The sequence below is a fragment of the Balaenoptera borealis genome, assembly GCF_965194805.1.
Source record: "Balaenoptera borealis genome assembly, chromosome: 1".
Lineage (NCBI taxonomy): Eukaryota > Metazoa > Chordata > Mammalia > Artiodactyla > Balaenopteridae > Balaenoptera > Balaenoptera borealis.
The window spans coordinates 143,358,484-143,372,267 of NC_138860.1; the positions used below are offsets into that span (position 1 = coordinate 143,358,484).

Here is a 13,784-nt window from a genome sequence, read left to right on the forward strand (position 1 = left end):
TTTTTCTTTCTCTTTCTTCCTTTTCTTTCTTTCTTCTTTGTTTTTTTTTTTAAGAGCAACTCAGTGATTTGGGGGATTAGTTGGTACAAGACAGAGAACATAAAGGGAAAAGTATAAAGTACAAAATAACACTGAACACCAATACCAGTAATCACCTCATTATTGTTATAACTAAGGATATTATTAATTTTGTGTTATTCACTTTTCTTTAGAACATAAAGTCAGTAACTTGAACCTGAGGTATAGACACAGTACACACACAACTTTATACAAAATACTTTTTAAAGTCATACTACATTTTAAAATATTAGGAACCAAATACCTGTGCTGACTTGTATTTTAACTTAATGGAACAAGAAGAGAACAATATTCAACCAGGGAAGGTCATACTGATCATGGTAAAAGCTCTTAAGGTGGAAAATGTCTTTTTTTCCCTTTGTACTTACCACAGGCTATACAATGTCCTGAGAGTATTCATTACATGAAAAAAATATTAATCACAGCTTTGAGACTTTACTTCAGAAGGAACCAAGAAGAAAGCAAATTAGGTGAAGCTTCATCTTTGTTTTCAAAGAAGTGCTCTTAATTTTTCTTCTTGTAGAAGAAGTTTAAATCAGTTTATTATAAATACATCGAAACCATTACCTTTTTAGGTAAAGTCCAGCACTTGATTTATACAAAGTCCATGAAAAGAAGTCAATAGAGATCATCTAATCTTAAATGTTACATCATCCATTCCAGCTCATGGCACAATCTCTCACTTGCAGCATTGTTTAAATGCAAACAAAACAAAACAAGACAAACAACCCCCCCCCAAAAAAACCCCACAAAAGACAAAAACAAACAAACAAAAAAGGGAAGGAGGGAGATAACAAACCTAAATGTTCATTGATATGGAAATGGGTAAATAAATTGTGGTGTAAAAATAGAACTAGCATGTGACCCAGGAATTCCACTTCTGGGTATTTATCTGAATAAAATGAAAACACAGAAGATGATAGCATCCCCATATTGCTTGCAGCATTATTTACAATATCCGAAATATGGAAACAATAACGCCGATGAATGGATGAATGAATAAGAAAAATGTGAGATCTATATATATTTTAAAGGAAATCTTACCATTTGCAACAATGTGGTTGGACCTCAAGGGTATTATGCTATGTGAAATAAGTCAGACAGAGAAAGACAAATATTATATGATCTCACTTATATGTAGATTCTGAAAACAGAGACAAAAACAAAAACAGAGCTCGTAGATACAGACTGGTGGTTTCCAAAGGCCAGGAGAAGGGGATGGGCGAAATGGATGAAGGGGGTCAAAAGGTACAAACTTCTAGTAATACGATAATCATCTGTATGTAAAGTACCGCACGGTGACTGTAGTTAATACCGTATTGCAAATTTGCAAGTCTCTAAGAGAGTATATCTCAAAAGCGCTCATCACAAGAAAAAAAATTTGTAATTGTGTATAGTATTGGTTGTTAGCGAGACCTTTTGGGTGATCATTTTGCTCAGATGAATCATTGTGCTGTACACCCAAAACGAATACAATGTTATATGTCAATTATACCCCCCCCCAAAAAAAATTGTGGGGTAGTGAGAGAACTACATAGCTGTTAAAGTGAATAAACTAAAGCCACGTGTATCAATCCAGATAGATCTCAAACACAAAATACTGAGAAAAAAAATCGATTGTAGAATTATTTTAAAAACAGCATTTATATAAATATTAGAAACACTGCATGGATGCATAACAACTAGAGTGAAACAGGAAGATGTGGACTGAAAGGATAAAAACTAAACTCTGACTAGTATCTCCCTATAGACTTCGGAAGATAGAAAAGAGACTTGAATGCTCTTTTCTTTTTAAAGAAAGATTTTAAGCAGGTTGCCTATATATATGTTGAGAACCTGAGTGTGTGCTATACTATTCCAGTACTATGCTTCACGTTTTGAGCATCTCACAAATGGTGAGACACAGGTGGGCACACAGGATAGCATAGAAGGTTGGAACCTGGGGTCCTACACCATCTTGAGGCTTCAGAGGAAGAATCTCACTAAGCAAACCAAAAAGGACAAGGACTAAGACACCTACCTTCAATGTTCATTAAGCACCTATTAAAGACTAGCCTAAGTGCTAGAGCTTTGATGTAATGCTTCTTAAACTTCGAAACAGTTACAAATACAGGGCCTCCTTTAAATGTGCTGCAGACCGGTGGATTCATTTATTTACCACGTATTTGATATTAACCTCTGTCTCAGTTTCTGCAACTGCAAGATGGAACGAAGGGTATCTGCATAAATTTGTCAGAATTAAGCAATTCATCTAAAGAAGTCTGGCATATAGTAAGCGCCCAGGAAATATCAGGTGCTGCTGTTTTCCTGTTTTATTACCAGGCGCGGTTCCAGTCCTTTGGTGAGACGGTGATAGAAAAACACAGAGCTCAAGTGTCCGCGGCCCTCTCTGAGATGCGATGACATCATAAACCCAAGAGCCCCGATGGTCTCACAGAGAGACAGGCTCTTTAACTAGATAATAAAAACGCTTGTAGCCAGGTCTTTTCCGAGACCCTTGCTGTTCTCCCAGGAATCCGGCCACAGGCGTCTGGTGGGCGGCAGGCGGGCTGGGAGAAGGCAGAGGGGAGTAGAGGACCGGGTGGAGGCGGGTTAGGGGCGCGGCAGGAGGCGGGGCCTGAGGAAGAGCCCAGACGGGTCCTGCAGACCAGGCTCCGCGGAAGCCTAGCGGGCCAGGGTAGGGGCGCGGCGGAGTGAGGGTTGGAGAGGGGAGGGGGTGGGGCGGGGTGGGGCGGGGCGGGGCCGGGGGCAGGCGGGGAAGGAGGGCAGTGCTGGCAGCTTAGAGGCTGAGAGCTGCCGGGATCTTCGCTGGTTCAGACCGCGGAAGAGCGAGCCGAGGTCGCCGCCATGCTCGCGGCGGTGGGCTCCCTGGCGGCTGCCTTCTGGACCGTTCTCCGTCCCCGCACTGTCCTGCTGGGGGCCGTCGCCTTTCTCTTCTTTGCTGATTTCCTCAAAAGGCGGCGCCCGAAGAACTACCCGCCGGGGCCCCCGCGCCTGCCCTTCGTAGGCAACTTCTTCCATCTGGACTTTGAGAAGGGGCACCTGTCGCTTCAGAGGGTAGGAGTGGGCGAAGGTGCCAGGGCCGCGTCCTGACCCTGATCTGCAGGACAAGGGCCATTCCGGGTACCGAGGGCGGGAGGCTGGGGGGCTCTGAGGCTAAAGCGGGCCCCCGGGGAGCTTTGAGCCTCGCTCTCCTCACCAGCAACCGGCATGATTCCACTTCTAGGGATGAAATTTTGTTAACTGTTTACTATTTAAGTGTGCCAGACACGATATGTTCTTTAAGTCATTTAATTGTGTGTCTTGTTACATATTATTGGGACATTATTTTTTTTTTTTTAATCAGTGATTTTTTTAAAAAACATTTTTCTGCTTCTTAGCCATTATTGGAACACCCTACATTTTTTTTTAATTAATTACTTTATTTATTTATTTATTTTTGGCTGTGTTGGGTCTTCGTTTTTGTGCGAGGGCTTTCTCTAGTTGCGGCAAGCGGGGTCCACTCTTCATCGCGGTGCGCCGGCCTCTCACTACCGTGGCCTCTCTTGTTGCGGAGCACAGGCTCCAGACGCGCAAGCTCAGTAGTTGTGGCTCACGGGCCCAGTTGCTCCACGGCATGTGGGATCTTCCCAGACCAGGGCTCGAACCCGTGTCCCCTGCATTAGCAGGCAGATTCTCAACCACTGCGCTACCAGGGAAGCCCGGGACATTATATTTATAATCACTTTGTCTTTTTAATATTATTATCCTTGGGGGGAAAAATCCGGTACCTTCCTTCTCGGAGGCTCCGTTTCCCATGTGGAAAATGGTGATATTGCTACCTAAATCCTCACCGCCTTTCAACTGAATTGCTCCCATCCCCACAAGGACTGAGCCCCTCACATTCAGCCTCCTCGCCCTGCAATCCACTCTCACTAAAGTAATCATTTTAAAATGTCACTCCTCTGCTTAGGCTTTCTCAGGGCTTCTTGCTGCTTCCCAGCTTTCAGACTCCTTAGGGAGCCACTTGGAAATCTTGCTGCAGCCTCTTTCCACTTCTTTATAATCATCTCCCATCAGGGCTCCCTAACTGTGGTCACTCTGAATTCCTTAGAATTCCCTCCAACATCCAGCACTTTCTCAAGCATTTTCAGCTGCTTCCCTGCCTCTCAGCACAGGTACCTTGCTGACAGACAACACTGTGATAGGTGGGTGTGAACATTAAATAAAACAGTGAATGGTCAATATTAATACAGCTTATTGTAGGTGCCCAACAAATAATAGTTCCCCTTTCCCTAGAAATGCCTGGAGCACTTTAAACACAAGCCTATAATATAAACTCAAATTCAGATGGAGAAGGTTTTTATCACTTTCTGGGAGAAACACACATTTGGTACAGGATTAGTCTACAGAATTTTAAAGCTAGGCTCCTAAACCTGTACCGTTGTTTAATAAATATGTTGTTTAATTTCCAATATTGGGAGATTTTCCTGTTTTCTTTCTGTTAGTGATTTCCAGTTGGAGTCCATTATGGTCAGAGGACATATTTTGCATAATTTCAATTTTTAAAAATATGTTAAGGTTGGTTTTATGACTCAAGATACAGCACCATGCATACTTGAAAAAAATGTGAATTCTGCTGTTGTTGGGTGGAGTGTTCTATATTGTATGTCAATTAGATATAATTAAATGACTGTGTTCTTTAGTTCTTCTGAACCCTTGTTGACTTCTTGTCTACTGATTCTATCAGTTACTAGGAGAGGGTTGTCGAAGTCTTCAACTATAATTACTTGTTTTTCTATGTCTCTAGTCAGTTCTGGTAGTTTTCATTTATGTATTTGGCAGCTCTTTTAGATGGTGTATACACATTAAAATTGTTATGTCATCTTGGTGAATTGGCTCTTTATTATGTAATGTCCCTCTTTATCTCTGGTAATTTTCTTTGCCTGAATTTTACTTTATCTGATATAATATAGCCACACCAGTTCTCTTCTGATTCGTATTTGCATAATATATGCTTCTCCATTCTTTTACTTTTAATCTACTTATACCATTTTATTTGAAATGAGTTTCTTGTAGATAACATATAGGTGGGTAATTTTTTTCATTCTGCCAATATCAGACAGTTGATTGGTGAATTTAGATCATTTATATTTAATGTAATTATTGATTTGTTAAAACATAAGTCTGCCAATTTATTATTTGTTTCCTATTTTTCACTTTGTTTTTTACTCCTCTGTTTCTCCTTTCCTGTCTTCCTGTGGGTCACTTGAACATTTTTTGAGAATTCCATTTTAATTTATCTATAGTGTTTTAGAGTATATCTCTTTGTATTGTTTTTAAGTGCTTGCTGTAAAGATTACATGCTATGTGTACATAACTTATTGCAGTAAGTATCAACAGTTTACCACTTCAGGTGGAATACAGACACCTTAAAACTCTTTAGGTCCTTTTATCTTCCCCCACTTTATAATATATAAATTGTCTTAAATATTACCTCTACAGACATTGAGAACCACCTCAGACAGTATTATAATTTTTGTTTTAACTGTCAAACATGATTCGTTAAATTCAAGAAGAGAAGATTAGTCTACAGTATTTACCCATTTATTTACCCTTTCTGTTGCTCTTTCTTTCCTAACTGAAGAACTTTCTTTAGCTATTCTTTTAGAACTGGTCTGCTGACAAAAAAATTCTCTTAGCTTTCCGTCATCTAAGAATGTTTTATTTCACCTTCTTTTCTGAAGTATATTATCACTGGATATAGAATTCTAGGTTGACAGTTTCTTTTATTAAACCCTTGAAAATGTTGTGCTACTTCTTTCTGGCCTCTCTAGTTCCTGATGAGAAATCTGCTGTAATTTGAATTGTTGTTCCCCATGAGTAATGAGTTGTTTTCCTCTGCATGCTTTCAAGAAGTTTTCTTTGTTTTTATTGGTTTCAGAGATTTGATTATATGTCTTGGTATTGAATTCTTTGGATTTATTGGGTTCACTCACAACTTCTTGGATCTGTAGGTTTTTCTAGTACCAAATTTGAGAATTTTTCAGCCATTATTTCTTCAAATATTTTTTCAAGTCCATGTTTTTTTCCTTTCCTTCTGGTACTCTTTGGCACTGATTGCACAACTGACAGATCTTTTGTTATTCTAATATCAGTCCCTGAAGCTCAGTTGTTTTATCTTTTCTCAATCTATTTTCTCTGTGTTGTTCAGATTGGACACTTTCTATTGATGTCTTCAATTTCACTGATTATCCTGTCATTACCACTCTGCCACTGAGTTGCTCTCTTGAGTTTTTTGTTTACATTATTGTATTTTTCAGTTCTAAAATTTCTCTTTGGTTCTTATGTATATTTTCTAGTTCTTTGTTAAGATTTTCTATTTAAAAATTTTTTTGAGAGTATAATTGTTTATTGAAACATATTTTCAATAGCTGGTTTAAAATCTTTATCCTATAATTCCAACATCTTTATCATCTCAGTATTGGTTTCAACTCATTCAATTTGAGATTTCTCTGGTTCTTGGTAACATGAGTAATTTTGGACTATATTCTGGACATTTGGTGTATTTTGTTATGTGACTCTGGACTCTATGTAAATCTTTTATTTTGGCAGATAGTCAATCTGTTTATGTTCAGAATGTTCACTTTTGTGGATTGTGGTTCAAATGTCAATTTAGGTTATAAAGTCTTTGCAGTGCTATACTGGTCTACCCCACTTATGTGTTGTCCACCCCCATAGGACTCCAACCCACATTCTCATCAGTGCAGGCTGGAGAGAATGAGGATGGGGACAAAAGATTGGGGCCCCTCTGAGTAGGGTAGCCTCTTCCTTACTGCAGGGGGTCGGGGGAAGTCAGTAATCTAACCATATCATCTCCATGGGATACAGGTGCCTCCTTATTTCTGTACAGTGGTAGAAATCAGAATTTTGCCCACTGACTACTTCAAGGAGTCTCTTTACTGCAGTTCAGGGGTGACAGTCACAATTCAGCTCATAGAGTCAGCAGGGGAGGGGCACTGCCTTATTGCAAAGGTAGGATGAAGGCAAGTTTCCATGCATCTTCTCCATGGCTATAACCCCTCATTAGGATGTGGGAGGGCCACATCTCTTATGGTATTTGTCTCCAGAAAAGGAAGGTACAAAGATTGAAATGTTCTGTCCTGGTGGACCACCCTTTATCTGGTCCTTTGACTACAGAGAACAGGGTTTTATTGGTGTTACTTTTTGTGTGTGTCAGTATCATGATGAGGAGGGCGAGTAAAATGGGATGCTTTTACTCACTCTTGTCTGAAATCAGAAACTTGGCCTGTGCCCTTGTTTTACCATTAAGATAAATATGACTAAAGAGGTTAAATGATTTGCCTCATGTCATAAAACTGGCCAGGGATGAAACTGAGGCTAGGGTCTTATCTCTGGCCCAAAGATTTTTCATCAGAAGTGTTAAATTTTATTTTATATAGGTTTGCAATGAAATATTTTTGGCTGTAAAAAAAATGGAGTTAAATGGTGTGATTTAGTTGTAATTAAATTTACATTCCAGCAATTTGGAAACATTAAGTACCTATCATTAACTACCTATCATTACCTATCTATCTTTACTTACCTATCTATCATTACCTATCAGCTATAACATTAACTATCTGCTAGGTCTTGTATGTGGATGTATATTCGTTTTCATTTGATCTTCACAAAAGACACACAAGTTAGGAATCTTCTGATGTTGTTTCCATTTTACCACTGAGCAGATGGGCTGAAAATGGTAAAGCGATTTCCCCAAGTTATTCAACATAGATAATGGCCAAACAAGGACTTGGACACAGGACTATTTGACTCATTTACCTATTCTCTGACTTATGCTACCTGACTTTTCACGATGTAGTTAGAGGATAATTGACTTATTCAGGGGTTCATTTATCCAACAGACATTTATGAAGTGCTTATTATATGACAGGCACAGTACAAGACAGTGTATGATGAAATGTGTGTTATAAACTTTTGGTAACCAAATGAGATATCATGAGGTGGGATCACTGTGAATGGGATGCCCTGGGAATAACCTCTATAGAATGTTGAAATAAATTTGGCTGAACTGGAAAGAAATGTTAGGCAAGTGGTTATATGGAGTAAAGTGGACAGGAGATTTTTAAATGGGAGGAAGTGACATGAGCTAAAACAAAGTGAGAGGGCAGTGAAGAAACTGGCCTATTTGTATGGCATGATGGGAACCATGAACCATTCTTGTTTTTCCCCTTTTTTTCTAAACTTCCTCTACCACAGATATATGTGTATGTATTTAAATAAGAGAAAATCTTATTGGACTAAAGTGGGAGAATGGTAGATAAGGTGGATAAATGTATTAAGAGGATATACATTAAGCTGCTTGTAATAAAAAGGCACCAAAATACAGTGGGGTAAAAAAAGAGTGAAATTTATTTCTCTCTCAGAAGTGAGTTCAGATGTAGGCAGGAAGACCAGGGTAGGAAGGCTGCTTTGTACCACAAGGTCATCCAGAAACCCCAGTTCCTTCTATCATGCTGCTCTCGTCCTACAGCATCTTCATGTATGAGTTCCAGTCCATGGAAAGGGGAAAGGAGCAGGTGGTGAGAAGCAACTTTCCTTTAAGGACATGACCCAGAAGATGCACACATCACCACTACTTACGTCCCATTGGCCACACCTGGAGAAGCTGAGAAATGTGGTTTTTGATTGGGAAGTCATGTGGCCAGCTAATATTTAGGGAGCTTCATCACTCAGAAGAAGAGAGAGAGAATATCTTCATGCTTTCAGTTAAGGATGAGACATACAGAGCGAGTTAGGAAGAGCCCAAATTTATGACCACCAGCCAGGCACTAAATCTCTGTGCTTCTTTTTCTGAAAACAAAGAATACATTGTAGGGTTATTATAAGAATCAAACAAGTTCATGAATATCAGTTTACTGCCAGGGTGCCTAGCACATAGTTGATGCTTCTTTTCTATATCTACCACCCTCCTCCTTACTTCAAAAATTTATAGTAACAAACTCAAGGAAAAGCCAGTTGAGGTTGCATACCTTGTCTGGCCTGATTGCTGCGTGGGCTGCATTAATCCACTCTCTGGCCACTTCCCCTCCATTCCTTTGTCCAGATCTAACCAGAGTCCTTTTGCTAAAATATACTGCCAAATATATCAATAACAATAAATAATTTTATTATTTATTTTAGTATTATGGTTACTTATCACCACCATCCCAATGATGGAAATTAGTAATATCCCCCATTTTATAGATTTGGAAACTGGGACACAGAGAAGTTAAATAACTTGACCAAAAATCACATAGAAAGTGAAAGCAGAAGCTGGATATAAATGGATTTGTATGACTTCAAAATCCAAGTTTTTAAGCACTCACTGCCCTTACCTCTCCTATTCAGTTTTCTAGTTGCAAACAAAACAAGATCCAAAATATTTCACTTGACATTAGTAATATCCTTGGTCTAGCTCACATTACCTTGCCAGGCTTGTTTCCCCTCTCCGTACACAAATGAGAAGGTATTTTTTCCCAGAAACCTGTCCTAGCCTTTGGTCCCCTTATGTGCTTCCTGCTTTCCCCCATTTAATAATTTATTGTACAGAATGGTAATAATAAGAACTGGTTACTTATCTGTATGCTCCATTAGCTTGAGGGTATCTTAAGCTTAAGGACCTGTACCTCCAGCACCCGGCCTTGCCCAACCACAGGGTTAGTGCTCTTTAATGAACCTATATTGCAGTCAGAAAAGAGAGCTCACTTGTTCCTGAAAGCCCACATTTTCCTGTCTTTGCATTGGTGTATGCTATTCCCACAGCCTAAAATCTTTGCCTTCACAACACATATCCTTTTGCAGGTACCCACACCTTCATTTACGATCTGGCCCAAGTATCAGCTCCTCTTAGAAACTTTCTCCTGTACCTGGAGTGGAATTCTTCTCTTCTTTCAATAGCTTCATGCCCCTTGCTCCAGCATTATAACATATATCATCTTCCACTATGCATTAGTTTTTTTCTGTAGTCAGCCTTCCCCAAGAGGCTTTGACACTTCAGGAAAACACCATAGCATATTGATATCTGTATTGCCCTCACATATAACACAGCAATGTCAAAAGGCGCCTGACAACTCTGAAAGCATTTCATAAAAACCTGTTGGATTGAACTTGAATTTGATTTCCACAGGCTGTTCTCAGAAACCTAGCATAACCCCAAGAACTACCAGTGAGACCAGTATTCTTAGCAGGAGTTCAGAGACCCCAGAGGACTGGTGAACTGCATTTATGCATAAATGCATTCATGTGTCCAGGGTTTTGCTTTACCAGATCCATGACATACTAGATTTTTGAAGGATTTTACGACTTAAAAAGTGTAAGAAGTGTTATAAAGCTTTATTCCCTATGTCCTTAGGTTTCTATTTTGTGCTTTATTGGATAGAAACGCTTTGTAACTATAAAAGCAATGCAAATGCATTGAGTGACACATTTTAAAATATAGTTTAGCGAGTGAGAGAGAATCTTAGCCCTCCTTGAGCACAGAGCTCAGTGCTGGTGAGTGCTCAGAGGAACAGACCCTCTCACCTACTGCTAGTGGGAATAAGAATTGATACACTCTTCCTTTCTTCCTTTTTCTCTTTTCCTGTCTTTGTTCTGTTGGCTTTTGAGTTTAAGAACTTAAGTAGAATCGTCCTCAACTTTATATCTCGTGGTTCAGTCTCTTGTCTCACTAACTCACCACTTCTAATTTTTTGTATTCTAAACATTTATTTTGCTCTACTTTATTATTTAAGTGCTTCATCTTACATTTGGAATATTTATCATTCATATGAAATTTCCTGTAACCTATTACTTTTATTTGCCTTTTATAGCTACTGTGCTATTCCTTTTCTCTTGATTTTTCTAGTTTCATTTCTGATTTTAAGCCTGTTTTAGCCTCCTGAACCACCTTTTTTTTTAAATTGAAGCATAGTTGATTTACAATGCTATGTTAATTTCTACTGTACAGCAAAGTGATTCAGTTATACATATATATAGATTCTTTGTTATATTATTTTCCATTATGGTTTATCACAGGATATTGAATATAGTTCCCTGTGCTATACAGTAGGATCTTGTTGTTTATCCATCCTATTCATAATAGTTTGCATCTGCTAACCCCAAACTCCCATACCATCCCTCTCCCACACCCTGCCTTGGCAACAACATGTCTGTTCTCTATGTCTGTGAGTCTGTTTCTGTTTCATAGATAAGTTCGTTTGTGTCAGTAGTGTCATATTTTAGATTCCACAAGTGACATCATATGGTATTTGTCATTCTCTTTCTGACTTACTTCACTTAGTACGATAATCTCTAGTTCCATCCATGTTGCCACAAATGGCATTATTTCATTCTTTTTATGGCTGAGTAATACTCCATCATATATATGTACCATATCTTCTTTATCCATTCATCTGTCGGTGGACATTTAGGTTGTTTCCATGTCTTGGCAATTGTGAATGGAGCTGCTATGAACATAGGGGTACGGGTATCTTTCTGAATTATAGTTTTGTCCAGGTATATGCCCAGGAGTGGGATTGTTGGGTCATATGGCAACACTATTTTTAGTTTTTTTGAGGAACCTCCATACTGTTTTCCATAGTGGCTGTACCTTCTTACATCCCCACCAATAGTGTAGGAGGCTGAACAACCTTATTTTCAACCTCTTTTTTTTCCCTTACACTGTCTTTTTCTTAAAAACTTGTTTGTTTTTGTACATCAAAATGTATTCTCTACCTTACAAAGTCTTCTCAGATGACACTGGGACTTACATTTACCTCCAAGTAAAGCCATCGGCACAGTGACTGGCATGGTTACTTAAGAATTGGTAGACATCACCACCATTGGTACCAGGGCTGCAGGAGGTCCTTTGATGTATCCATGTTTACACAGTTGATCATGCCATAAAAATGTTTGATGTAGTTCTGTCGGACTAGAAATATACATGCGCAGAGAGTTGGTAAGAGGTGAAACTCTGTAGAAGTTCATTTCTGTAAACACTACTGGAGTGCCAAGTCCCCTCCAAGAACAAGCTGAGATTCCAGGTTGTATACATTGTCAGCTAGGAGTCCTTTAGCTTAACCTGAGATTTTCAGCCATTCCAAAAATATTTTACTGTATATTCTGAAATAGTCAAGAAATCCTTTCTGTAAAACCTAAGAAGTTCATCCAGGCATTCAGCATGATGAAATAAAAAGTCTTGATTTATGCAGACCCATTCCTGCCATTTCTTAGAACAAGACGTGCACTTTAGAGGCAGACCAGACTAAGATGGAATCTTGGCTCTGCTCTTTCTAACAAGACAGACTTACTGTGCTAGTGATGAACAAACATGGATGGAAGACTGTAGACCAACAAAACAATGGAAGGATGGAGTTCAGGCTTGGTCTTTAATATGGGAGCAGGGTGGTAGAATGAGACTAAATCCATGGTATCTGCTCTGAAGGGGTGACACAGTCCAGGGAGGTTGAGGTGACATGGGAGAGCATAAGTCCATGCCAGCTGGGGAGGTGGGGCCACAGATACCTGAAGGAAATGAGCGCTTCTGTTTGATACCACAGCCTTAGTAAGACACAGCCCTGCAGTCTGCAGGAATGGGCAGGTCTACTTAGATTCCTCTCTTGAGTAAGCATGTCAGGGATGACTTTGATTTATGACCCTTGACTGCGGTCCAAGCCATATTTGCACATACCTGAACATTTGTGTATGCTCCTGACACACCCACACACTCTTCCATTCTCTTTGTCTCACTCTTCCTCTCCCAGCTCCCTCACCCTCATTCTCACATTCATTCTCTTACATCCACTAAACTCTAAGGTCCAAGCACCATCTCGGGTTCATGGCTTTGTCCTTAAATCTTACATAATGCTTGGCAAATTTCACCAACACCCAATAGCTTTGTCACCTTGGCTAAGTTACTTCTGCTAGGACTCATTTTTCTTACTGAAAGGCAAGGAAAATCATTACTACCATAGGGTAGTTGTGAGGTTAATGAAATAAAACGTGAAAGGTGCTTATCATGGCACCCAGTGGACGTGGTTGTCTGTGACCACCAGCTCCTTTCTCTCGCACATCATCCCTGTGCTCTTGTCCTGTCTGTCACATGAGCACATGAGCAAGTGCTTCCATATCCCTTTGCACACAGAGCCCATTCATTCCCCAGAGGCTCGAGTGGCTGTCTGCCAGGTACCAGGGAACAAAGTGCCTTTCACATCGCTGCTCTCATTCTTCTTCACAGAACCCTTTGAGGGAAGAATAATTTTCTCCTTTTATAGCTGAGGCTCCGAACAAGTGAAGCAACTTTCCCTGGAGCTCACAGCTAGTCAACCATAGAGTTAAGATTTGCACATGGCTCCAGAACTAGTGTGCTCTTCTCCATACCTGGTCCCAGCCCTATAATGAATTTTCTGTCACCTAAAACATGTTGAGGAAGGGGACATTCTCTCTTGGTTAAACAGATATGATTTACTAAGAAGTCCATGTTTACTAAACATATCTCAGCCTTCTCTGGTGAGTCACATGTATGACTTCTCTCCCTTCCCTAGATTTTAAGATGCTTGCAGTTAAAGACCTTGTTTATTTTGTTAAATCTTTAGGCCTTATTCTCAGGACTAATGGTGGACACTCACTCAATCTGAGGAAGTTGAACATATGAATGAATGTTTATAAGGAATGTCTATGTCCTGTAG

The 13,784-nt window shown here is 39.6% G+C and overlaps 1 protein-coding gene across 1 annotated transcript in view; it reads left to right on the plus strand.

Moving 5' to 3' along the window:
- Nucleotides 1–2,845: 2,845 nt before the first annotated feature.
- Nucleotides 2,846–13,784, plus strand: part of CYP2J2 (cytochrome P450 family 2 subfamily J member 2) — a 96,215-nt gene continuing 85,276 nt past the window's right edge. Inside the window, 1 exon segment of the mRNA XM_082357828.1 lies at nt 2,846–3,135. Within this exon segment, the coding sequence (XP_082213954.1) occupies nt 2,926–3,135 (210 nt within the window). The 5' untranslated portion in view covers nt 2,846–2,925.